The sequence below is a fragment of the Hyperolius riggenbachi genome, chromosome 3, assembly GCF_040937935.1.
Source record: "Hyperolius riggenbachi isolate aHypRig1 chromosome 3, aHypRig1.pri, whole genome shotgun sequence".
NCBI lineage: Eukaryota > Metazoa > Chordata > Amphibia > Anura > Hyperoliidae > Hyperolius > Hyperolius riggenbachi.
The window spans coordinates 142,314,637-142,341,827 of NC_090648.1; the positions used below are offsets into that span (position 1 = coordinate 142,314,637).

Consider the following 27,191-nt stretch of genomic DNA (forward strand, 5'->3'; position numbering starts at 1 on the left):
TAAATTTACACTACCGCTAGGTTTGCTACAGTAACTGTAATTTACTGCATTTAAATGTAAACTTTTTTCCTTTGAAACTTTAAAATCGATTTTCTCAAAAACTATAAGGTCTCAAAATGGCCCTTTGCATGGCCCTTTGCACTTAGCCCTTTGCACTTGGCCCTTTGCACTTGGCCCTTGCACTTGGCCCTTTGCGCTTGGCACTTGGCCCTTTGCGCTTGCACTTGGCCCTTGCACTTGGCCCTTTGCGCTGGCACTTGGCATTTTGCACTTGGCACTTTGCGCTTGCACTTGGCCCTTTGTGCTGGCACTTGGCCCTTTGCACTTGGCCCTTTGTGCTTGGACTTGGCACTTTGCGCTTGCAATTTGCCCTTTGCGCTTGGCACTTGGCCCTTTGCGCTTGGCAATTGGCCCTTTGCGCTTGGCACTTGGCCCTTTGCGCTTGGCACTTGGCCCTTTGCGCTTGGCACTTGGCATTTTGCACTTGGCACTTTGCACTTGGCCCTTTGCGCTTGCACTTGGCCCTTTGTGCTGGCACTTGGCCCTTTGCACTTGGCCCTTTGCGCTTCCACTTGGCACTTTGCGCTGGCACTTTGCCCTTTGCGCTGGCACTTGGCCCTTGACCCTTTGCACTTGGCAGTTTGCACTTGGCACTTGGCCCATGGCACTTGCACTTGGCCCTTTCTTTTGATATTACTAAATTTACACTACCGCTAGGTTTGCTACAGTAACTGTCATTTACTACATTTAAATGTAAACTTTTTTTCCTTTGAAACTTTAAAATCGATTTTCTCAAAAACTATAAGGTCTTTTTGCAAAAAAAATGTTTCCTTGTACCCACATATCTCCTTAATATACCCTAAAAATGTGGTGATTCTAGCTTGTAAGGGGGCTTAGATATTTAACACGAAAAAACGGACTTTAGGTGAAAATTAATGCGAATTAGGCGGAAATATTCAGGCGAATTTTCGCCTTTTGAAACGAAAATAGTAATTATTTTCTCGAAAATTCGGCGAAATCGAAAATGGGATTTTTGATGCGAAAATGACTTTGGTGAAAATTCGCAAGCAACACTGACGGGAAGGTTACCTAAGTTCACCCCATTGCCAGTGGCTTCTACTCCGTTTCCAGCCCTGGAGAATTGGCAGAGGTCTTTGAAGCAGATTTGGGGAATGGTTAAACAAAATCTGAGGAAGGCTTTTCAGAACCAGAAGAAACAGGCTGACAAGAAACGTTCCATAGAATGGGAGTTTCTTCCAGGAGACTTGGTCTGGGTGTCCACACGACATTTGGCCTTAAAGCAACTGTCGCCCAAGTTAGGTCCCAGATTTGTGGGTCCTTTTCCAGTGACCAAGAAAAACAATAATGTCACTTATGCCATTGATCTCCCTACCAGCATGCGAGGTGTGAGATCATTTCATGTGTCCTTGTTCAAGCCGGCAGTGCACGTGGATTCCGCTCCCCTCCCCCCTCTGTGCTGATTGATGACCAACCTGAGTATGAAATTGAGAAGATTCTGGACTCACGGCTTGTGCAGAACTCTGTGCAGTATTTGGTTCACTGGAAGGGGTATGGCATAGAGGAGAGAACTTGGGTGCCAGACTGTCGTATGCACGCAGAGGAATTAAAGAAGGAATTCCATAACTTGCAACCTGGAAAGCCTGGTGGGAAGTGTCTGGAGTCCACTCCTCGGGGGGGGGGGGGGAATACGTTCGCGCGCGCGCTGAGGCAGAACTTTTATGATGGCCAAGGAGGGATCAGCTTACCAGGCCGGTCAGCTGACCTCAGAGCTGGTAACCATTGGTTCATCACTTAGGGGTGGCGCCAGAGTGCGCTGCTCTATATATAGTTACTGCTGGCCACTCACAAGTTGTCTGCCGTTGCGAACACTACGTGGAAGCACTCAGACCTTAGTTAGATCCAACAGTGTTTTTGAACCAGGAGGACCTGGGAATTCACACTGAGCCAGATTACTACTATTGTTATCATTCTGTTATACTTCAGACTAGTTCCAGGGTGTAGAGACCACGGACCTCACACCCAAGACTAGGGAACTTGTGTTATCATTCTGTTATACTTCAGACTAGTTCCAGGGTGTAGAGACCAAGGACCTCACACCCAAGACTAGGCATTGTTTGATATTTGTTATGTCCTATTTCTTTCCTGACTATTCCTCTGCTCTCTGATTCGGTACCACGCATATCTGATTTTACGTTGCCAACTCTGCCTGTCTTGGATACCGAATCAGCTTTCTGTCTTTGTACTTTGTCTGTCCGTGTGTTGCCGACCTGGCTTGCCCGACCTCGAGAGCTATCTCTCCCTTTAAGAGATAGTCTCCAGATCTGTCAGTGACATCCACCTTCAGGTGTAACTCACTCTCTGGTCCTTCCCACCTTCAGCCTGACTCCACCCCTTGGAGAGTCTCAGGCTGCTGGGAGGTTTCTGTACTCTCTAGAGCAGTATTGCCCATACTGCCTAAAATCACCTGCTCTGCAGGTGCGTTACTCAAAGTCATACTGTTACACCAAACACTCACGATTACATACAGGTGTCCAGAGGTTAGTACTATATCTGTATTATTGGTGATTCTGCAGATCATCCATGATCAGGTATATATCTGCATTCTTGGTGATACTGCAGAACACCAATAATCAGATTCTCTCTATGTGCTGACACCCATCGTTACAAAAACGCTTTGAAAATCACTCTGTTCAGCGATTCTTAAAGTGATTTTACAGTTTTTCTGTACTTAACATTATGGTGCAATCGCCTCCAAAATGCTGCAGGACTCCCGTTTGCAAAAAAAATAAAAAATAAATCACATTGCTTTGGTGTGAACTAGCCTTTCGAAATGCTGGAGCTTTTAAAAGCGCTCAAAAGCGCTCTTGGTGTGAACCAGCCCTTAAACAGTCACAAAACAAAGTTTTCAGTGATATAAAAAACAAAATGTATATATCAGTCTAGAAGTTTGTAAACATAAAAACTGAGAGAAAGCCTGTGCAATTTCCATTTTAGTGTAGCAGATGGTTTATTTGAATGGCACCATAGGTATGTGGAAGGCTACCACACTCTTACAGGGTGAATAGGTAGCAAAGCACGAGAAACCCACAATGCTTTTGTATAAGAATTCTGTTTTAATTAATGGAAGGAAAAGATTAATGAAAAGTGGAACACCTGCCAACAAAACAATCCATTCTGCGAGATGAATATGGCACATACTGATGCCAACAGAGCCTAAAGCTAATGGTGGAGAGCAATGTTCTCTCTCTGCTCTGGTTATTCCAGGCGACACCAGTCTGACACCTGTGGGACGATTGCTGACAATTCCAAGCTGCTAGTTTCTTTAACTCTTTCCCCAACTAGACACTACTGAGGGCAAACAGAATGAAACTGCATCCAGAACGACCCCGAGGGCCATGATCTGTATATAATGGAGGATCAATAAATAACATTTAATAATGAATTAAAGTGCCAAGACAGTCATCCAAAATGTTTCCCTCGGGCTGCTTAATACCCCTTAGACCCCCGTAACCTGCAGGTGGTTTGATGTGAAAAACCAACACTTTTGTTTGTTTACATCTAGGCATGTGATCTCAAGTCATGCTTGTAAGTCTTCGATTGCTTTGCAACAGCCAGAACTACTGTAGGCTGAATCAAAGCTTTGCATAGAGCAATATACATTTGGAAAGTTAATGTTTGATTGCTTGGGAGCTTGAATAATTAATAAGCTGTCAGGTTATCAATTAGTAGCATTCCAATTATCATTAGCCCTGTGCAAAGTTTTGGTTCCACCCAAGGTAAATCAGGTTCCTGTAGAGCATATATCTGAAGTGTTGCTCTTAAAAAGGAAACAATTGGCCTTACTATTCACTTCAATGGAGCGGCCCTACATGCTATAGGAAAGTAGACCCAGTGGCCAGGATGGAGTCGTAGAGCTGGATGTAAACAAAGGAAGACTTGCCTGTTTGGTTACATGGCTTCTGCTGCCTAAGTGAGGTATGGAGAAGAAATTAGCAGGCACTGCAACCCCCCCCCCCCCCCCCCCACACACACACACACACACACACACACACTCTTTTGGCCTACAAAACAGGGCAGCAGGCACTGGAGGCATTTATTAGTGAATTACAATCTAAGCTCTAATCAATAATATCAGGCACCATATATGACCATGGACAAACGTCCTTGAGTATAAACCGCCTTGAGACCAACCGATAAGCTGCCCCCTCCTCCCCCCCATGCCTGTGGAAGCATAGCTGCCTCTCCTCGCTCCAGCTTGTATCCTCGCATCTCCACAGCAGCTCCTAAACTGGCCGCTAGAGCTCCTAACTCTGTCAAGTGACCACAGAGAGACTGGTGCTCTAGTGGCCACTAGATCAGAAGCTGCAGTGGAGATGCAAGGAGGCAAGCTGGAGTGAGGAGAGGTAGTTATACATTCCGGCATGCTTCCAATGTGCACTCTGGATAGAGGGGCCCTGTGCATAGAGTAATCACCTGCAGATAAGCCCCCCCCCAAAAAAAAAAAAATATGGATGTAAAAAAGTTTACTTATCCACAGTGATATATGGTATTTTTATTACTGATTTTGTTTTTGTTTAAAAATACAAGCTTAAAGGAGAACTGTAGTGAAAGGTATATGGAGGCTACCATATTGATTTCCTTTTAAGCAATACCAGTTACCTGGCTATCCTGCAGATCCTCTGCCTCCAATACTTTTAGCTCTAGACCCTGAACAAGCATGCAGCAGATCTGGTGTTTGACATTTTTGTAAGATCTGACAAGATTAGCTGCATGCTTGTTTCTGGTGTGATTCACACTACTGCAGCCAAATAGATCAGCAGGGCTGCCAGACAACTGGTATAGCTTAAAAGGAAATCAATATGGCAGCCTCCATATACCTCTCACTACAGTTCTCCTTTAACTCTGCCAATGGGCCAAGCACAGCCTATAGCTAAGATATGTTGATGTCATCAACAGGTCAACAGAGCTACGCTAATGTGTTGAAAGAGTCATTTTAATTCTGTAGAAGTCATGAGGACAGCTGTGAAGCACATTATTCCAGCAGCGGTCAGCACTGAATGCAGCATGTTTACCATTTCTATATACATAGTGTAAGGGCTTATACTGTATTTACAAGGGTTGTTTATGTCTGTATCCTAAAATGTTCTACAATAAATAATGCAAGTAGACTACATTATTTATTAAGGCCCCATTGATTTTAAACACACTTAAATATAAGTACACTAACAGTTTAAGTGAGGTTTCTGGTACCTGCAGACACTTTATGACTGTAACCTGATCCTGCCAGTTTCAGCAGAACCACTCAACTATAAGGATATATCTGTGTACAGTCAGAAGGGCTTCTGTGCAATCCATTACCCCAGCATGAAGATGGGAATTTCTAGGCAATATGTACTCCACACAGAGTAAAGGTACACTACGTGTAAAGCAAGTACAAGGTACACAACGTGTAAAGGTACACTACGTGTAAAGCAACTGAGCTCACAGCCAGTTTTGAAAGTAACAGCAAATTGAAATGGAAAGATGATTTTAACACCTTTAAATTGCAAAATGACTTGAGCTGCGCTTGATATATATTTATAGCAAATTTTGGAATTGAAATTGCTTGAAAAACCTTGAGAAAGCTGCCAGCTTGTTTTATGTTGCTGATTTCTTTGTCACACCGCAATGATAATGATATTTTAGTTAATTAAAACAGCAGTAATACACAAGGATAAACAGAGAAATCTCCTAATGTGCAAACCCCTCCGTCCCTTGGGAAGGGGAAGTGGCAGCTGGCCAATCACTGCTTCAGCTGTCTAGGCAATGTAGTGGTGAAGATTAACATGTGAGGAATACTATGCACTCATCCATATATTGTACAATATAAAAGAATAGGTAGGATGAGAGGTTAATCTCCATGGTGCTGAACTGAGCTCAGTCCCAATCTCCACAGCTCTGGGCTCAGTCCATTCCTGGTAAACACTTGGGGAGCAGTTTATACATCTGTTGTTCCTCCATCTGCAACCAATTAATTGCACGTATGTCATATCTAAATACAATACTGAGGCAGATATATGTATCCTATTTGTAAATCAGTTAATGTGGAAATCAATAAGAATTCTCTGAAGGATAATAATAATAATAATAATGTTTACACATAAAATATCTTCAGTAGCATCTGACAAATGATTATTATAAAAAAATGTTAATAACCATAGTATAATAATAATGTAAACAAAAAAACGGCCTACAGCTGAAGCATAGTTGTAAGGTGGCGTACACACCAATTGAAATCGCCCATCGGGGATCAGGACCTCCCTTGGGGGTGACAACACTGGGCCGGGCCTCAAAGACATGTGTCAGCTGTGTAGCCAACAATGCGCTCTTTTGCAATGTGGGGGGGAGGGGGCGAGCAGTGCATGCGTGACATCACGTGGCAGGCGGGAGAGCAGTGTCAATGGGAGGTTACTCAGGGGTCGGGGGTCACCAGCTGCCATACACACACCTGATATCAGCTGAGTCGGTCGTTATTCGCCGCCTGAGCCAACTTTAAGGACAACTAAAGTGAGAGGGATATAGAGGCTGCCATATTTATTTCCTTTTAAGCAATACCAGTTACCTGGCTATCCTGCTGATCCTCTGCCTCTAATACTTCTAGCCATAGACCCTGAACAAGCATGCAGCAGATCAGGGTTTTCTGACATTATTGTCACATCTGACAAGATTATCTGCATGCTTGTTTCTGGTGTTATTCAGACATTACTGCAGCCAAATAGATCAGCAGGCAAGTGGTATTGCTTAAAAGCAAATAAATATGGCAGCCTCCATATTCTTGTCACTACAGTTGTCCTTTAAGCCAGACGTGTGTACAGGCCTTTAAGAAGATACTGTATTACACTAAGGGCATATAGATAAGACAGAGAGGTTGGTTGATAAAATGCACTGAATCTTTTCAGATTTCCCTATGGGTAGAAAAGGAGCCTTTTCTCTATTAACATTATGAAATATAGGAAATGGGGGCTTTTAGTGCTCTGTAGTGACTTCAAATTTGGCTCATTTTTTTAATGTCTTATTCGGACATTCGGAATAAAAATCCCAAGAAGGTTCTAACAATCCACCTCTGTATTCCTTTAATTCAAAGATGTATGTAAACCAGAATTATTGGCACTATTTCATCAGCATGCCTTAATTGCACGCTACGCGTGCTAGTGGCCGCCGCATAGGGCGCGTAATCCTCCCCAGTGACATGAGCGCATGCTACACTGCAGTATTGCACTCCACTCCTCCCGCCTTGAGACCCTTTGTGTCCAGTCACTTTAAAAGAAGTGATCCTCGCACTCTGATTGGCCCAATAGGCTGCCTGCTAAGTGAGTAACAGGAGGTAACTCGTGCTATTTCTTTTAGTGACTCAACCCCTTTGTGTGTAATGCTGCGCATACACGGCTCGATTTTCCCACTCGATTCTCGCGCTCAATCGATTCCCCGCTCGATTCTGGGGGTGATTCTCTTATCTTCTGCTCGTTTTTCTTATCTTTTACCATTGTGTTCAATGCGGGAATCGAGCAGGAAACGATCGGGCGGGAGATCTGACATGTCAGAAATTATCTACCGAACCATCTAAATGGCTCAGAATCGAGCCGTGTATTGCCAGGCCCAGCATAATATAGCAATTACCGTTCCCACACCGGTTTCTTATTGCAGGCAGGGCAGAGGTACATGGCGCTTTTATAAACACACTGGGGGAGGTATAAAGGGAGGAAGTGGGAGGAGTCGGGTGATGAGCGTGCTTTAGAAGCAGTTCCCATTCTCCTGGCAGCTCTATACTTTGTGCGCAGATCACCCGGTTATGTATCTGACTTCTCCATAGAGAATTTCTCTGGAATGTCTGCATTCCAAGATTCTTATGGGATAATTTTAAAATTACCAAATGAAAAGGACTGCATTAAAGACTACGTGTGTATCCAGCATTAGAGTGAAGTGAGCTGAGCTCCTGGTTGGTGAAGCTATTTAACAGACTAGGCAGCCTTGAAAATTCAAAGAGGTGGTATTTCCTCCTGACATGAAAAGACTTCCTTCTGACAGGTAACAACCGTAGTACTTCTCCTAGATATTACTCCGGAATGAAAAATCATTTTGTTGTGCAGTTTTCTCTGAGGGTAACGTGTGATCATTCACTTTACTTATCATAGGCCCGGTTTATATTGGCCAAGTTTGCTCGGGGTCACTTCTCCCTGCTATCTAGTTAATTGGCAATAGCTGTACAGATCTGTGGGAAGAATGACAGGCAGAAAGAGATCAGCCTATCCCCGCCAGAGCCCAAGCGCTGCCAGCACCTGCCACTATCTCCCAGGCGGCTTGCCCAATGCACGGCTTCGGTGCACAGGCAGTGAAAGGTTTTTTCCTTCTTTCCATATAAATGATAACGATCGACAATCAGTCCAGCAAGTCAGAAAACCTCTGTGTGACAACAAACGCTTCCAATACTCAGCAACACTTGTTTCCACTTGGTGGTTAATCCCAGCATTGCGCCGCTGTTATATGCAATGTCTGTGTCTGCTCTATCATTTGCCTTTATGGGGTTGTATATAGGTATCTGTAAATTTTAGAACCACCACTAAACTATAAATGGAAGCAATTAAAGAGTGAAGCAAGCAAGTGTTGTGTGGAAAATGTCACTTTATTTTCTTCTTTCCACTAAGAGGAACATTTAATTGGATGGCCATCAGCTTGATAATCAAAATGCCATTGTTTCTGCAAAACAACTATAAAAATGGTGATAAATTTAAATGATTGCCGCTTTCTAGATCGCCAAATAGCGTCCTCTGGCTTGAGCAAGACAGGCTAAAATGTAGAAAAGCACAGCTTATATTAAAGAGGACCATAGGTGTATAGCAGAGAGCCTGCAATGTACGGCTCTCTATTGCTGCTGCAATGATCAGCGAATGGTATTCCCCCCTCAGTCCCCTCTCACACTAGGGGTGTTTCATTGCGTTGTGTTACCCTATTTTACCACAGGGTGATGCTAAAGCAATTAAAGTCTATAGGGCATTTCATACTTGTGCCAGAAGCATCACTTCTTAAACGAAAGCAGCAGCAAGCTACTGGGTAACATTCATGGTGATATGCGTGTATTTTCCATTTTTTCACGTTGTGGTGCACATGCGAGGAAGCAAATTTTTTTCAATACTCTTCCATGCAATTCTTATTTTGGCCACAGGAAGTGAGCGCTAGAGAGTCTCACTTATTGTTTGGCTTGCAGCCAGAAGTGAGATTACCATGCATTGCCGCAGTAATCTCCAAAGCCTGTTTTTCGATGCTGCGGTGCGATGTCATCATACGATCGTACCGCATTCATAATGCTGTTTTCTGATGTGAAACCGGCCTCAACTGTTATTCAGGAACTCAAGGGCAAAGCCACTGTGGCATTTTCCTCCTAAAGTACTCCAAAGCTGTAGCCACCTCTGCCTGTGTTACCTCGGCCCGCCACCAGCATAGCAGCTGCAGCCTAATTGTCGCCTGCCAAACTGAGGCGGGCATCAGCAACGCAGGCGGGAGTGGCCACAGAGCTTAGGAAAACTTTGGAAAAATGGCTGCAGCTGTCTTGCAGATGGAGTTTCTGACATAAATAAATTATGGGTGAGCAGGTGAGTGATCAAACCCTACCATTTGCCGATCTGTGCAGAAGTAATAGAGAGCCTTACATGGCAGGTCCTTGCACAGGCATATTTTTGCACCATTGGTCCTCTTTAAACACCTTGCTCACCAGTTTGTCATAGAAGGCATCTTTAAAAAGTAGTAGTGAACATCTATGGGCTCTGTGCCCCTGAACTGTCACCCAAGGGAGTGAGTCCAAAATCCAGCAGGCGACAGTGATTGCGAGAATGCATGAGGCTTTTTCTCTGCCATGTTATCAGTGAGAGTTTCAGTCCAACTCAAGTCTAATATGAAGAGAAAGTGTCATTTACAGCCCTGGATTCTTCACTCTTACACCAAGAAAAAAGAAAAAAGGAGCATGGCCAAGTTCTAAGTGGGAATGGGACTGTACATATACATGTTTATCTTATGTCACATCACACTATGAGTATTTAGGTTAATTATGGTATTGCCACTAATATCCCCTGTGGTACATCTGGTTGTCCTTACACACATACAGCATCATAAAAGTGCCAATCAAATTTATAAATAGCACAAAAAAGTATCCATCAGGGTTAAAGGGACTCCGAGCTCAAGTAAAAAAAGAAAGTTGTACTCACCCGGGGCTTTTTCCAGCCCAGTGCTGGTCGGGCGGCCCCACGACGGCGTCCTGGCTCCTCTCCTAGTCCCCGCTCCGGAATGGCTGACCGGCCGCAGCCCGGGCGACACTCTGCTGAGTGTCGGGCTGTTCCTTCCGCGTATGACGCGGCTGACGTCACACGCCGGCCGCCTCGCGTCATCACGGCGGCCGGCGTGAAAGTACTGCGCATGCGCGATTAAAGCGCGCATGCGCCGTACTGCCACGCCGGCCGCCGTGATGACGCGAGGCAGCCGGCGTGTGACGTCAGCCGCGTCATACGCGGAAGGAACAGCCCGACACTCAGCAGAGTGTCGCCCGGGCTGCGGCCGGTCAGCCATTCCGGAGCGGGGACTAGGAGAGGAGCCAGGACGCCGTCGTGGGACCTCTCGACCAGCACTGGGCTGGAGAAAGCCCCGGGTGAGTACAACTTTCTTTTTTTACTTGAGCTCGGAGTCCCTTTAAGGATGAGTGGAAAGTTCTCCTAAAATGCACATCTCTTCTTATTTGGGAAGTGAAAGTTACACCAGCAAATGAAACCCACTAATCTATCTATAACAGGTTAATTAACACAGATACCTGCTGATTGAGCAGCAATTAAGCCTGGTACACATATCCAAATTTGATTGACCAATCACAGACCAATTTTACCATCTTCATCTAGTAGTATGAGCGTTCACCTACACAATCTGCTTTTAGTATTCAAAATCTATTGACCCTCCTACTTCATGGAGGTGGTAAAATTGGCCAAGCATTAACCAATCCAAATCTAAGGTGTGTACCAGGCTTTAGTGGCTTTAATTTGCTAAAATGTCCTTCAGTTGCTGGGCATTTGCATGTGAAAATGTCCTGCTCGTCCTCAATCAGGCCTCACTGAGACCGTAGAGAGATTGGCAGGAATTGTGGTTTTACTGCAGCAAAGTATGATATCAGCTTAATTATGTTTATGAATTGGATGATTATAGCTGTCAACATAAAATCTATAAACACTTAACGTCTATGTTTAAACAAATAATGAATGACCATGAGCTTGGTTCATAAAACATTCATGAAAAAAGGAACACTTGCAAATGGCAATTTTTATCTTCTGCCTTGGATTAGAGAAAAGTAACAAACAGCCACTTGTGAACTCAGTAGAGAGAATGTGGGAATCAGTGGAGAATGTGGCGTCATGAATATGCTCCTTTTCAATTGAAAGCAGTTCTGAGATTTTTCAGAGGAAGCAAAGATGCCATAATCTGAAATTCCTCAAGGTCTTTGAAAATGATATCTATATACTGTAACTATATCTATGCAGAAAGAAAGGCTAACAGAAAAAAATAGGATGGCAATTAGGTCCACTATCAAAGTTTCCTAGTGCCCAACCCAAGGGAGCAAGGTCCACAATTTTACCGTGAATCTTGCGTATGTCCAATGTGACCAGTGCTTTTCCTGATGCTTATCCTTCACAGTGTGTGGTTGGGATCATCTCCAAGTCCCAGAATACCACCTGTGTACACACAGCACAAAGAGGAATGTACTAGGATTGCCAGGCCGTTCCACCCCCAATAAAGAGGGCAGACAGTAATATGGAGGAGGGCCAGACAGGACCATATCATATGGGGGTTGTGGCAGGGCTGAGCAGCTGGAGAGAATCAAAGCTTGGTGGGTTGTCCTGGAGCTCCCAGGATACCAGGAAGAGACAAAGGAAAGTACCAGGAGCCCATAGTGCAAACTGTCAATCACCCCTTACAGGATAGAGATTGGGTGTTATACTCACATTTCTCAGGTCAGGTTGCAACAGATGGCAACCACTTTTAATGCATACGGAAGAATCCCGCTTCCCCTCAGGTTGGGTAAGTCCACCCCTGGTGGTCGCTCTCCAGATGATCATGCTCCTTAATGTTAGGGGTACTTTACACCTCTCTAGAAGAATGAGCCGGTCGTACAACGTCTACTGAAAGATATATTTATTGCATAATTTGCAGGTTGACCCTGCTTCCTCAGGTCAGTAACAAGTTGTGCCGGGTGAAAGAGTTGAGACAATAACAAGGGTGTAGTATTTGTGCAATAAATATCTGTTTCAGTAGCCATTGTACCACAGGCTCATTGTTCTAGAGAGGTATGCAAACCTATTACTCACTATTTTAACTTTTTAATGTATTTTATTGTTCTGAGTGCCTCCTCCCAATAGTTGTCGGAGAGAATCAAGAACTTCTGTTGTTGCAGAAAAGTCAACACAAATGAGCAAAGCCAAGACATGTAATGCACATAAATATGCATATTTACTGGTTATCATTTCCCTCTCAGCATCACTGCTCTGTTGTTTGTTCCACTTTCCGGGATAAGGTATGTTGTCATATATACCGGTAGTTTTTACAAACAGCTGATGGTGTTAGTAAGGCAACAGATGGTGTTAGTAAGACTAGGAACTAGATTGTGAGCCCCTCTCAGGGACAGTTAGTGACAAGACAATATACTCTGTACAGCGCTGCGTAATATATCGGCACTATATAAATACTAAAATAAATAAAAATAAATAAAAACTTTTTTATAACTACTGTGAATACAATGTGTGCTGTTTGGATATAATTGCATTTTAGCAGCTCTCTGCAGACATAGATGGAAAACTTTCACACCAGTGCTTTACTAATGCAGTGTTCTCTCCAGGCTCTTTTAAGGTGGAAACAGAATACAATAAAATGATCCGATTTGATGGCAATTCATTAAAAATGATTGGATTCCCAAAAAATATAAAAGGTTTTTTTTTTTTTTTTTTTTTTATTCAAACAAAAAAATCAGAGTGGTGGATTTTTCTGATCAAATTTTATGAAATTTGATTGGTGTAAGGTAGATGGCCAATTTCCTTATATATACTGCCAAGTCATTTTCTCAGGGTTTTCAATCATGTTTTTCATAGTTGGGGAAAAAATTGAGCACACACGTGTCAGATTGGTGAGATTTTTTAAATGTTACAATTAATCAGAAAAATGTATTGGAAGCCTTGAATTGAAACGAAATTTAAAAATTGTGTAGTGTGTGGCCACCTTTAGCCAGATGCTCAACGGAGCTAGTTCTAGTTCTGCTGTCTTCAGCTCACCTCCTCCTATGCTGTAAGGAGAGTTGCGCAGGGAAATACCGGTCCTGCTTTTTCGCATTGCGCCCCACCCCACTACTTTTTTATGCCACCTGGCTAGAAACATTTCTAGGGAGAACACTGTAATGTACCTCACACTGGTGTCTGCCCCCACCTAATGGTTTATGGACTGAGTGACAGTACCTCTCCCAGTGGCTGCAGACATTGGGGTCCTCTGGATTCAGCAGGACTGCGGTTCCCAGCACCAGGTACAAAATAAACACCTTTACAGTCCACCGCAAAGCAGCAAAGAGCTTCATTGTGTCACCTGTAGAGAAGCAGAGAATTGTACAGGTGAGAAGGGAAACCCTCACATTTCATTACAGAGCTCAGATAAAAAGCAGACATCAAATTAAGTAGATGATTTAACTTATACAGTACTTATACTTGATACAGTATAAAATGGTCTTTACAGAGGCTTTGATTAAATGACTACAGCAGAGGGAAAAATCCACAAGGCGTGATGTTATGACATTGTTACAGTGTTAATGTGCAGACTTTTAAGATTGCTTAAATAATGTAAAATGAGGTTGTGAATAAACTAGCAGAACAATTGTGTTACTAATTCTTTATTCTAAAATCCCTGCTTGTTTCTGAAAGACACTTATCATACCGGGATCTCACATAGCGAGAAGATTGATAATAAAGAACTGGAAGGACACAAGGACCCGACCATACATGACTGGCTTTCTGCAATGTTTGCCTTCTTTGCAAATGAGATATGGGGAGAGGAGGAGAACGCTGACTCAAACTCTCTAATTGGAGCAGAGGAAAGATGGTAGAATGCAATCCAGAATCCTAGGAGGTAGACTCAGAGATATGATAATGGGGGCCTGTCTACTAAAGAAAACCTGTAATAATAAAAAAAAACACCTGGGACATGGGGGATACTTACCTCGGGAGGGGGAAGTTTCTGGATCCTAATGAAGCTTCCCTGTCCTCCTCTGTCCCATCATGGCAGCACTAAAACTCCCCTAACAGTGGACATGTAAATATTTACCTTTCCCAGCTCCGCTCGGGCAGAAATAGCCAAGCCCAATCGGGTCCTCTTTACTGCGCAGGTGCGAGTCGTCTGTGCAGTAGAGCGGGTCCAATTGGGCTTAGCTATTTCCAGCTGAGCCCATCGGGAAGCCGCTACTGCACCTGCGCTGGAGCCAGGGGAGGTAAAGCCGACAGGCTGTGGTTTCGGTGGAGCCAGAGCTGCCACCATGGGAGGGAAGAGGACGGGGAAGCTTCATTAGGATCCAGAGGCTTTCCCCTCCTGAGGTAAGTACCCCCTTGGGAACTTTTTTCACAACAGATTCTCTTGAAGAATGGGGACTGAATGTCTGATCATGCGTATGATTGGTTCATGAAGTTATGTGGACTAATTGTCTGTTTATGGGTATGATTGGTTTGTGAAGTTATGTGGACTGTGAGGTTATGAAAGAACTATAAGGTTGTAATTTTTTCCAAATCGGATATACCGTATACAGTATTTGTTTATTAAGGTGATAGTGAGGAAGCCCACGGTTATAGCTGTTGGGGTTGCACTATCGATAGGCTCACAGATTGAGGTGTTGGGGATCCAGGTAGTGGATTCTGGGAAAATTACTATTTTTGTGATTCAATTTTAAGTTTTTCTTAGTTGGTTCTTCCCTTTTTTCTTTCCAACAATGATGCAAATCACTACTCTTCCAAAGAGGGTCACCCTTCTAAAGAAGAAATTAGTGAAGCTACTGTATATACTCGCATATAAGCCTAATTTTTCAGCACAAAACATGAGCTGGAAAGTTACCCCCTCGGCTTATATGCGAGTCAGTGGAGCAGAACGGATGGTGGATCAGGTTTTGTTCCTGGCAGAGGAGCGTAAGGATTGTGCACTAGAAATGTTGCTCTTGCCAGCTTGCTCCCTGCTGTGTCCATGCCCCCCCCCCATCCCCTGCAACATAGTGTGCAGAGTGCACTGCTCAAGACTTCCTGTGTAGCAGAGCATGCAAGCAATGTGTCAGCAGTGCAATGATTGAGGATTCTTCCTGTGTGACACTAGCTGTCTCATATCTATGACCCCATCTAGTGGCATCTTGAGACACAACTATTGTCCTTGTGGCACATCTGGCTATGGGGAGGGGGGCTGACTTGTACTGGGGTCACATCTGGCTACTGTGGAGGGCTATATTGGGAAGGGGGCTTATATGCGAGTCAATCACTTTTTCCTGTTTTCAGGGGGGAAAGTGGGTAACTCGGCTTATACACGGGTCGGCTTATATGCGAGTATGTAATTTTGCTTGGTTGGGGCCGTCTCATCGCCTATGCTGAGTTGGAAGAAAAATAAAACAAAACAAAAAAAAACAGGGACAGGCTGTGAGCACCTCCAATGGACACTTTTAGTGACATGATTGTAAACTCTAGAAAACACTAAGGAAGGTGTCAGTGCTAAATTCACAATAATAATGTTACCCCTTTACTAACCCTGACACAATACTTTACTGTTAACATGTCCCCTGACACTATTCCTGTGTATGACCTTCTGTACCTTCCCTCAAACATTTTACCTCACGCTATGAACTGGTTAACAAACATTTACATACAATAACACAATAACTACATGCCATGTCTAAGCGCTTTATTAATGTGTGAGGTGGGAAGGGATGTGTAAATGAATTGCCCACAGCCTGTAAACACCTGTTCAGTTTTGCATTCATCTATTTTGGGTACATTACATGTAGTATAGTCTTTTTGTATAGCTGTATAGGAACAACACAAAGGAAGCTGGAAATGTTGAATTAAGCTGTACAAGTGCAATAATGTCAATCAATGGGGACAGACTCCTCCTCTCTGAAGCACTATAGTTGCACACAGCAGACGGTGGCACCTGCTGTATCGGGGAGCTCCCGGGTATTGTGGTTTTATGAATATTTGTAACTACTCAAACTTGCAGTGACATGTCACTCACTGCCTCCGTACTGCCACAGCTTCACCTCTGACTTTCTTCCTAATGGCAGGAGTTCACTGCTTATGATACACGTATGACAGTTCCAACCAAATCCAATGAATAAATCATTGGCAGCTTAGCATTTGGCTTTATAACCACCCACACATGCAAGTGTGTGGCAGAGTGGTAAAAAAACAAATAAACACGAAATAAACAATAAATCTGTAATTGTGGGATTACAACTTGAAATTGTTATTCAGTATCATGCAGAAATCATCAGTACATTATGAGGTTTAATGATATCCTAGCAGGTGAGGTGCAGCCTGTAGTGTTTCATGTAACTGTGCTGGCTGTGTGTGTCTGTGGATGCATGAGTATGTTACAGTACAGTATGTGTGCATGTGTATGTGCTAGCTGTGTGTGTCTGTGGATGCATGAGTATGTTACAGTACAGTATGTGTGCATGTGTATGTGCTGGCTGTGTGTGTCTGTGGATGCATGAGTATGTTACAGTACAGTAGGTGTGCATGTGTATGTGCTGGCTGTGTGTGTCTGTAGATGCATGAGTATGTTACAGTACAGTATGTGTGCATGTGTATGTGCTGGCTGTGTGTGTCTGTGGATGCATGAGTATGTTACAGTACAGTATGTGTGCATGTGTATGTGCTGGCTGTGTGTGTCTGTGGATGCATGAGTATGTTACAGTACAGTATGTGTGCATGTGTATGTGCTGGCTGTGTGTGTCTGTGGATGCATGAGTATGTTACAGTACAGTATGTGTGCATGTGTATGTGCTGGCTGTGTGTGTCTGTGGATGCATGAGTATGTTACAGTACAGTATGTGTGCATGTGTATGTGCTGGCTGTGTGTGTCTGTGGATGCATGAGTATGTTACAGTATAGTATGTGTGCATGTGTATGTGCTGGCTGTGTGTGTCTGTGGATGCATGAGTATGTTACAGTACAGTATGTGTGCATGTGTATGTGCTGGCTGTGTGTGTCTGTGGATGCATGAGTATGTTACAGTACAGTATGTGTGCATGTGTATGTGCTGGCTGTGTGTGTCTGTGGATGCATGAGTATGTTACAGTACAGTATGTGTGCATGTGTATGTGCTGGCTGTGTGTGTCTGTGGATGCATGAGTATGTTACAGTACAGTATGTGTGCATGTGTATGTGCTGGCTGTGTGTGTCTGTGGATGCATGAGTATGTTACAGTACAGTATGTGTGCATGTGTATGTGCTGGCTGTGTGTGTCTGTGGATGCATGAGTATGTTACAGTACAGTATGTGTGCATGTGTATGTGCTGGCTGTGTGTGTCTGTGGATGCATGAGTATGTTACAGTATAGTATGTGTGCATGTGTATGTGCTGGCTGTGTGTGTCTGTGGATGCATGAGTATGTTACAGTACAGTATGTGTGCATGTGTATGTGCTGGCTGTGTGTGTCTGTGGATGCATGAGTATGTTACAGTACAGTATGTGTGCATGTGTATGTGCTGGCTGTGTGTGTCTGTGGATGCATGAGTATGTTACAGTACAGTATGTGTGCATGTGTATGTGCTGGCTGTGTGTGTCTGTGGATGCATGAGTATGTTACAGTACAGTATGTGTGCATGTGTATGTGCTGGCTGTGTGTGTCTGTGGATGCATGAGTATGTTACAGTATAGTATGTGTGCATGTGTATGTGCTGGCTGTGTGTGTCTGTGGATGCATGAGTATGTTACAGTACAGTATGTGTGCATGTGTATGTGCTGGCTGTGTGTGTCTGTGGATGCATGAGTATGTTACAGTACAGTATGTGTGCATGTGTATGTGCTGGCTGTGTGTGTCTGTGGATGCATGAGTATGTTACAGTACAGTATGTGTGCATGTGTATGTGCTGGCTGTGTGTGTCTGTGGATGCATGAGTATGTTACAGTACAGTATGTGTGCATGTGTATGTGCTGGCTGTGTGTGTCTGTGGATGCATGAGTATGTTACAGTACAGTATGTGTGTATGTGTATGTGCTGGCTGTGTGTGTCTGTGGATGCATGAGTATGTTACAGTACAGTATGTGTGTATGTGTATGTGCTGGCTGGGTGTGTCTGTGGATGCATGAGTATGTTACAGTACAGTATGCGTGCATGTGTATGTGCTGGCTGTGTGTGTCTGTGGATGCATGAGTATGTTACAGTACAGTATGTGTGCATGTGTATGTGCTGGCTGTGTGTGTCTGTGGATGCATGAGTATGTTACAGTACAGTATGTGTGCATGTGTATGTGCTGGCTGTGTGTGTCTGTGGATGCATGAGTATGTTACAGTACAGTATGTGTGCATGTGTATGTGCTGGCTGTGTGTGTCTGTGGATGCATGAGTATGTTACAGTACAGTATGTGTGCATGTGTATTTGCTGGCTGTGTGTGTCTATGGATGCATGAGTATGTTACAGTACAGTATGTGTGCATGTGCATGTGCTGGCTGTGTGTGTCTGTGGATGCATGAGTATGTTACAGTACAGTATGTGTGCATGTGTATGTGCTGGCTGTGTGTGTCTGTGGATGCATGAGTATGTTACAGTACAGTATGTGTGCATGTGTATGTGCTGGCTGTGTGTGTCTGTGGATGCATGAGTATGTTACAGTACAGTATGTGTGTATGTGTATGTGCTGGCTGTGTGTGTCTGTGGATGCATGAGTATGTTACAGTACAGTATGTGTGTATGTGTATGTGCTGGCTGGGTGTGTCTGTGGATGCATGAGTATGTTACAGTACAGTATGCGTGCATGTGTATTTGCTGGCTGTGTGTGTCTATGGATGCATGAGTATGTTACAGTACAGTATGTGTGCATGTGCATGTGCTGGCTGTGTGTGTCTATGGATGCATGAGTATGTTACAGTACAGTATGTGTGCATGTGTATAAGTATTCACCCGATTTTTACACAGCTGCATTCTCTGGGTGCCTGTTTGACTGCTTCAGGCTGGGAGCACACTAATGCAGAAAACGTCTGCAATGTGCGTTTTCATTTTTTGTGTTTTAGTTGAGTTTTGTATGCGTTTGGCATTTTTTATTTGTTTTCCTAAGTCAATAGTAAATTACATTAACACAGTTAGTTTTAGTTTACAAAAAAAAAAACACATCAAAAACACATACCTTTGTGTCTCCATTGACATGGAGATACATTATGTGCATTTTATATAATATATATATATATATATATATATATATATATATATATATATATATATATATATATTTGCAACGCAGGCGTTTCTGCCTGGTGTGTTCCCAGCCTTAGACTTTTCTAATACCTAATTGTTGTATAAAAAGCAAATCATTGGTGACGAGTGGAATAGAGTTCTCATCCATGCATTATGAAATCTCTACTCAGCGTAAAGAGTTGTACAGTATAGGTGGCTGTTTTAATGTGCTGAATGTTAAAAACTGAATTATGTAGAGTTAAACTATGGTATTGTGGTTTCCATTAAAATCCTGCAGTGCAGTTTCTAAAGCTACGGGCACACATTCGATTGTCGCCAGTCGGGAACTAGGAAATAATCCCTCGGGTGACAATTCCGGATGAGGATCCTGTACAGACACATCCCTGGCCTTGAGGCTAGCAATGTGTACTGTTGCTATGGAGGAAGGCAGAGGGATGATGATTGGCGGACGACGGATAGGCTTTTATCGGTCGTGTGTGTGTGCTAAAAGATTGTAATTGGTCATGCTTGGGCATTGGGGGTCAAATGGTCAGGACCATGGTCATGACATCACACTGCGAGAGGTTTTTCACCTCAATATCAGCCATACAACTCCCCCCCCCCTTTCCTGAGGATCTATTCAAGAAAAGGTAAATATTTCTCATGGGAAGGGGGGTATCATCTACCGATTGGGATAAACCTCAATTCTGGGTTTAAAAGAAAAACACAAAAAAAACCACAACTCACACCATTATTAAAAAAAAAAAAGAAGAAAAAAAGGAAGAAACAGTTATTTGCTTATTAAAACACAGTTGATCCCAGACCATTTCTAGAATACCATTATTTTTAATTACAGTAATCGGCATGATGCCAAGTCTGTAGAGGTAGTGGAGCGGGTGGGTAGCAGAGCCAAGCATGGCAGCAATGATGCCCAGTTACAGGTACAGCACTTCGCTGCTGTAATATCTGAGCTCCCTCTGCTCTGCAGCCTTTCTGATGTTTCGGAGTGTAATGAGACTATGAAATAAACGTTTGCCTGGCCTGCGCTCAGGAGGACGGCCACACGGGGAGAAGAGCTGAAGGCTTATATATGCCTCCTGGACTACCAGTTGAACATAACCATCCTAGCAGTGAAGTTCTATGTGATAAAGCTGTGATTCACAAGAGAGCTGCAGCATGCTTATCACAATCAACTGTATTTCTATTCCGAAACACGCTTTTCATGTGTCCTGCAGGGATCGTTCAGCCAATGAATTAACCTCTTCACAGTCAGAGAGCTACCGAGACAGTAATAGCCACAGATACATGAATTTACCATAACACTAAAATCAATGGTTGTTACTCTGAAAGGTTCTACTTATTGGCAAATGCTAACAACTAATTTTTATCAGAAACGGAGCAGACCTCCCCCACGATCTGCATATACGCCATTTGCTGCAATTGCTATTTATGTGAAATACACTTAACCCTGCATCGACCAGGTATGGCAGCCATGCCATGGTTCATGTGTTTACTGTCACTGCAGCGCAATTACTTATCAAGCTCATATTGGAAATCAAATACCAGGAATCCTGGACTGTGGATATCCTTTGATCGGAGTGCAGTCATTTCTGGGGTCGGTGATGTAGCCAACCTTATTCCGCTAATCAGGTGCACTTGTGCTGTTACTGGGTCAGCGCCAAACGCCTGCAGTGTACCAGCAGCTAAGTGTTCTCAACAATAAACAGAGAGTCGGAGTTCCTCTACATTTGTTGCAGTGTGTCCCCATTTACTTGTTCCCATAGTGTCCCCCCGGTGCAGGAGTGCTGTCTCCAGGGGACACTTATACCGGCACGCAATGCTCAGCGGGGTCTTTAACATGGTCTGCTTGCTGTGAATACCTGCTTCTCTTTATGTAATCAGGGCACTGAGTACATCAGACATGCCTCTATTGTCATAGAATGTCTTCAGAGTGTAATGGATAATGTCCCCTTTGGGCTTCGGGAATTCTGGTTGTAGCTGACAGTCTCCATTAAAAACGGGCAATATATGTTAACCCCTTATAGAGAGATTCCCCCCTTCCTCTGGTGGTAATAGAGGCTTGTGGTGAGGAGAATCTCTCCTGTGGGAGTACGAGTAGAAATAAAAATGCATTGGTTCTAATCAGACACATTATGAGGGCCCATTCACACTGGGATGCTTTTCTGCAGCGTTTCAGCGCTTATAGAACAACTGAAGTGAGAGGGATATGGAGGCTGCCATATTTATTTTCTTTTTAAACAATACCAGTTGCCTGGCTATCCTGCTGATCCTCTGCCTCTAATACTTTTAGCCATAGACCCTGAACAAGCATGCAGCAGATCAGGTGTTTCTGACACAATTGTCAGATTTCAGACACTACTGCAGCCAAATAGACAATCAGGGCTGCCAGGCAACTGGTATTGTTTAAAAGGAAATACATATGGCAACATCCATATCTCTCTCACTTCAGTTGTCCTTTAAGGACCTGTACATACTGGCTGCGCTTTGATTCAAATTTTAGAGTCACATGTGCTTTTCGCCAGGTCCCCATAGGAATAATAAGATTCGCAAAGCGCTGTACACAGTGATGTGATGCAAAGAGCTGTGAACAATGCATCCTTATAGGGATCCTTCGCACTGCAGCACTTGCAATTTGTGTAAAATACAAACGCGCTGCATGTAGCATTTTAGGAGTGATCACGATGCGAGTCTTACTCACTGAATGAAACTCAGAAAGTGCAATTGCTGTAAAAATACAACGCAGAATCGCGATCGCACATTTTGCAGTCGCCACTATGAATTGGCCAAAATACTTTGATTCAATCTAGCAGTGACCTCCCCCTCATCCCCTATCAATCAACAAGTTGCAAATGTGCTTTGGATAGTTTATCAATAAAAGCTGTAATAGAGTACGGCAGCATTTACAGTCGGCTTGGTTGTTGGGGAAGGGAGTGCGGGAGATGAATGGAAATATAGCTTGGTCCTGCTTCAAGCACTAGACATGGTCAATGAGATGCAAATAATTCTGTCTGGCATGTGCGTGTCATGGCACTTGGAAATGTACCACTCAAATAAACTTAAGGTGCCAACACATCAGCAATATTGCAGCCCGATCGACCATCCAATGCGATCATTTTATCGAAGTAGATGAAAACTGGTGCCGCAACAAGCATGCCCGATCAATACAATCGACTGAGAAGTTAGAATAAATCCACCTACAGAATGGTAAGTTACACTTGGGATAATTCTGTTTTGGTGCCGGCCGTCACAGGCGAAGGACACGAGGCAGAACTTCTGAAAGATGAGACAACAGTAAGCATCCAACAGCGGTCCCAACATTTTCTTATTCTACTAAATAAAAAAAGGTTCTGGTTGAAGTTACACTAAAAAGGATTCTTTCAGGCCCAAGTCAACCAATGAGATAAGGAGATAATTTTTCATCTTCAGTTTAAAATAACGTTTAAGCACTTTGCAATTAAAAAAAGCACCAAAAACTTAACACTGCAAAAACAGTTGAACTAATCATTGACTTCAGGAAGTCTGCCCACACCCCACCTCCAATTCATATTGACGGAACCGAGGTAGCCAGGGTGCCCTGTGCCCGGCTCCTGGGTACTACCATCTCCAGCGACCTAAGATGGAAGCCTAACATCACTACCACCCAACGGAAAGCCCAGCAGAGACTTTACTTCCTCCGTCAGCTGAGGAAGTTCGGCATGACTCAAGTAATTCTAACTAACTTCTACTCAGCCACCATCGAGTCGATCCTCTGCTCTTCCATCCTGGTCTGGTATGCCGGCGCCACCACCAGCGACAAGGACATACTACAGAGGGTCATAAGGTCAGCGGAGAGGATCATTGGGTGCCCCCTCCCTTCACTGGCCCTACTACACAACAAAAGGCTGAAATCCAGGGCACTGAAGATTGCCAACGATCCCTCACACCCAGGCCACCGCTACTTCAGCCTGCTGCCACTGGGCCGGAGGCTACGGGCTATCTCCAAAAAAACGCGAGACATAGGAATTATTTCTTCCCCTCAGCGGTCAACCTCCTAAATTCTCTCCACATACTACCGTCAATTCAAGCCCCGACGGACAGCTGTGCCGGCTGCGCTATGGCTGACCAGTTGACCGAACCAACCAGTCCAATAGACTAACTGCCAGGCTCCTCAGGTCACACTGGGGACTGTGGCCTCAATTCACGGAGCATTATCAAACGTTTATCAAACACTTTATCAAACGTTTGATAATTTACCTCATGGGTAAAATCTCATTTTAAACGTTTGATAAAGTGTTTGATAAACGTTTGATAATGCTCCGTGAATTGAGGCCATGATGCATATATTGGAATGTTGTAATGTAATTTAATGTGTACTTCATGCCTTTGCTGTTGCTGCTATCTATTTATGTCTCTTTCCATCTATGTCTCTCCCTGAGCTATATGTACTGTGCCAAAAATAATTCCGGGCATGACCCAGTCATGCTTGGCGAAATAAACGATTCTGATTCTGATTCTGAAAAAGTAGATGAAAAAGTACAATAAAAATAATTTTGAGTAATCCTTGGTGGTGGCTTAAAATGCATTTTATTGACAATGTGTGAAAATATCACCTATGAGAAAATTCAGGAAAAAAAGTGAAGTGCACATGAGCCCGGGAGTCCCAATACTCTGGTCCTCCGGGGTGTGGCTGGAGTGCTAAGAAGATGGCTGCTCCTTCGACCCGCTCTGTATGACTGACTGCCTTAGCCAAGACATTAAGTGATCCCACAGGCTCCATTCACCCAGCTTACCCTCCTGCACCACCGCTACACATCAGTGCACCCATGGGCTGAATATCAAAATGGCAGCTAGAAGGCTCGGATTTCACTCCCACTTCATCCCCCCGGGGCCGACACGCCCCCGGAAGCATGGCGTCCTCGGCCTCCTTGTGCTCAGGAGCTACCATCACTTCCTGCCCCCACTCCCAGCCGAAGTGATCTAAAAACTCTGTATGGGACCTGGCAGCACATGAAACATCCCTGGATTGGACCCCCAAAGACACCCTGCTCCTAGACAAATTCTAGGCCTTGCTGCACTACGAGTTAACTAACCAGTTCAAGAAAGAAATCTGGGAACTGGCTAACCAAACTGGGGAGCTGGAGGACAGAGTAGGCACCGCTTCCACAGTGCACGATGCCCAATACTCCAGTCCTCCTAATACACATGGTGACCATATGACCTCAGCGTTCCGTCGCTGAGCAGAATCTACTGCCAGACACTAATACCAGGTTTACTTCTTTTGCTCTATGCATGATGTGCTGTTTTCATGTTGATGTTGGCAACACACACTATGCCTGCCACTGGCTCCTAATTGTAGTTAAAACAAGGCAGTCCCTGTGGATTATTCTGGTTGTCTAATGCAAGAAGGTAAGCTAATTTGCATTTAACATTTGCATTTAACAGTCCCCCAATGGCTTCAGAGCAGGAACTGTTCATAGATTATATTTACAGATATACAATCATGCAGGTGTAACAGCTTTACCCTTAGAAACTAAGACATGTTTTTAGATTGCAGAATATTAATAATAAAAATAATAATAATAATGATGTATGATGCATTTAGCCAAAGGTAATCTCCATCAAAACCTGCTGTCATCTTCCCACTGATCCATCTGTTATCCGCACATCTGGGCTTAATGGACGGGCATTATTGCTGTGTGATATTTTTGATAGTTTCCTTATTTTCCTACTGATGGGATAAATGAATGATAATTGCATTAATTACCTGCCTTTTTGCCACAATTTTTAAAGCTCTTACGCATTAAAGCAATCTTAACCTCTGCCAGCATGGGAGCAATTACCACCCTGACACTGGGGCGCTCCGAAGGCTTCTGAGCATTTAACATAGACAGCACAAATTAAATCAAAATATGAAAGAGAAATACAAATGACTAGCGTCTTTCATAAAACAAAGCAGGTGCAGCGCATCCCCTGGGTAATAGGAACCTTCACCTACATCACAGCTCCAACCCCCCCACAGGTGAGAGTCTCAAAGACAATTTCCAAACCATCAAATCGATAACGCAATTAGCATATTATATGTTCTGCCTCCAAATCTCGCCAGACTTTGCTATGCCCTTGATTAGATTAAGCTGGCTGCTTGCTAATGACATGTAATGTTAATTAAGAGAATTACATGATAGGTTTCCCCACGGATGTTAATGTAATGAGGTTGGTGTAGAGCCGAGACGTGGGAAGACAAATACGCAGCTTTAGAGACAGACTAAGAGACACATGGCTGGTGTGTTATAAACACGGGCTCTGTGTTCCAGCAATTAGGGCCTGGAAGGCAGAGTCACTAATAACACGCCAATTAGGAAACGGATGCAGGAAAACCAGATTATCTGCGCAAGCAATATGGAACTCATTACCAAATGGCCCAGGCTGAGCATATCCAGAAGCTGGGGAAGGCAGTCTGCTAATTTTTGGCTACACCAAGAGTGAGAAAATTGATCTCAAAATGCTGAGCAAGCCAGTCTAATCCAGAACCCCGCATGCATTTACTGTGACTGTCTCTAGGAAGTATAACCGACTTTATCTGTTAAAGTGAACCTCCGGACTAAAAATCTACTCAGCAGCACTGAAAAGGCTTGGTGTTTCTTTAACAGTTTCACAGCATCAGAACTTTGTTTTTCTTACCAAAGCATCATGTTTAGCTGCATTTTTACCTAAGCTCCACCCATCAAAGAAAAAAAGCCCAGGCTTTTTTCCCCTGATGCTGTGCAGAGCATGATGGGATTTCCTATGTTGTTATTCACGTTGCCTAGCAACTGGGATAGGTGCTCAGGACAGTTGGAACTGTGTATCATGCTCCCTGTCACCTCCTCTCAACCAAAAAGATGGCTGCCATCATGAAATCAAACATTTGCCTGTTCTTTTAAAACAGTGTGGGTACGAGATTATATTACCTATCTATTTTAATTAACATAACTAATGTAACTTAATGACAGTATGTTTGTTTAGGCTGGAGTTCCTGTTTAAGGTCAGACATTCAGAAACTATGACAGCAACAACATTTCAATAAAAATAATGCTAACATTTGTATAGTGCTTTTCTCCTGTCTTACTCAAAGCACTTGCGAGCTGCAGCCACTAATGGCAGGCTCAATAGGCCACCCTGCAGTGTTAGGGAGTCTTGTCCAAGGTCTCCTTACTGTATTGGTATAGGCTTACTGAAAATGAACAGCCAAGATTAAAACCCTGGTTTCCTATGCCAGAGGTGGTGACCTAATCTCTTGCACAGCAGACAAGAAAAAGCACAGAGAAATTCACCCTGTGTGTTTACAGAGAAAAGCTTGTCTAACTCTCCCTTATCTGCAAGTAATCATCAGTAATATGCAGTGTAAATCAGGACTGTAAGCTGTGTGAACTGTGCCAAGCTGTGCTGTTGTTCTGTGCGAATACGTAAACACAGGAAGTTAAACCTTTCTGTGCTCCCAGAAACCAGGAAGTAAATACTGCAGGATCTCTGTAGGAGTTCTATAAACTGTAGCAAAGAAATGTTTTTCTTTAAATGTTATTATGCTGTTGCTTATGTTTTAGAGCAGAGAGAAAGTTCTGAGTTTAGGTCCATTTTAACCAGTACACTATCCAGTCACTAGTAAGCACACATGTGTGACATAGGTGTACATGCTTATGTGACCCACAGCTAGCCTAGTGCCACTCAAG

General features: G+C 43.7%; 1 protein-coding gene across 1 annotated transcript in view; it reads right to left on the reverse strand.

Moving 5' to 3' along the window:
• MEGF11 (multiple EGF like domains 11) overlaps positions 1 to 27,191 on the reverse strand; it is a 714,010-nt gene that overhangs the window by 559,960 nt on the left and 126,859 nt on the right. Inside the window, exon 2 of the mRNA XM_068273562.1 lies at positions 13,533 to 13,656. Coding sequence (XP_068129663.1) covers positions 13,533 to 13,648 — 116 coding nt within the window. The 5' untranslated portion in view covers positions 13,649 to 13,656. The remainder of the gene's footprint in view (positions 1 to 13,532; positions 13,657 to 27,191) is intronic.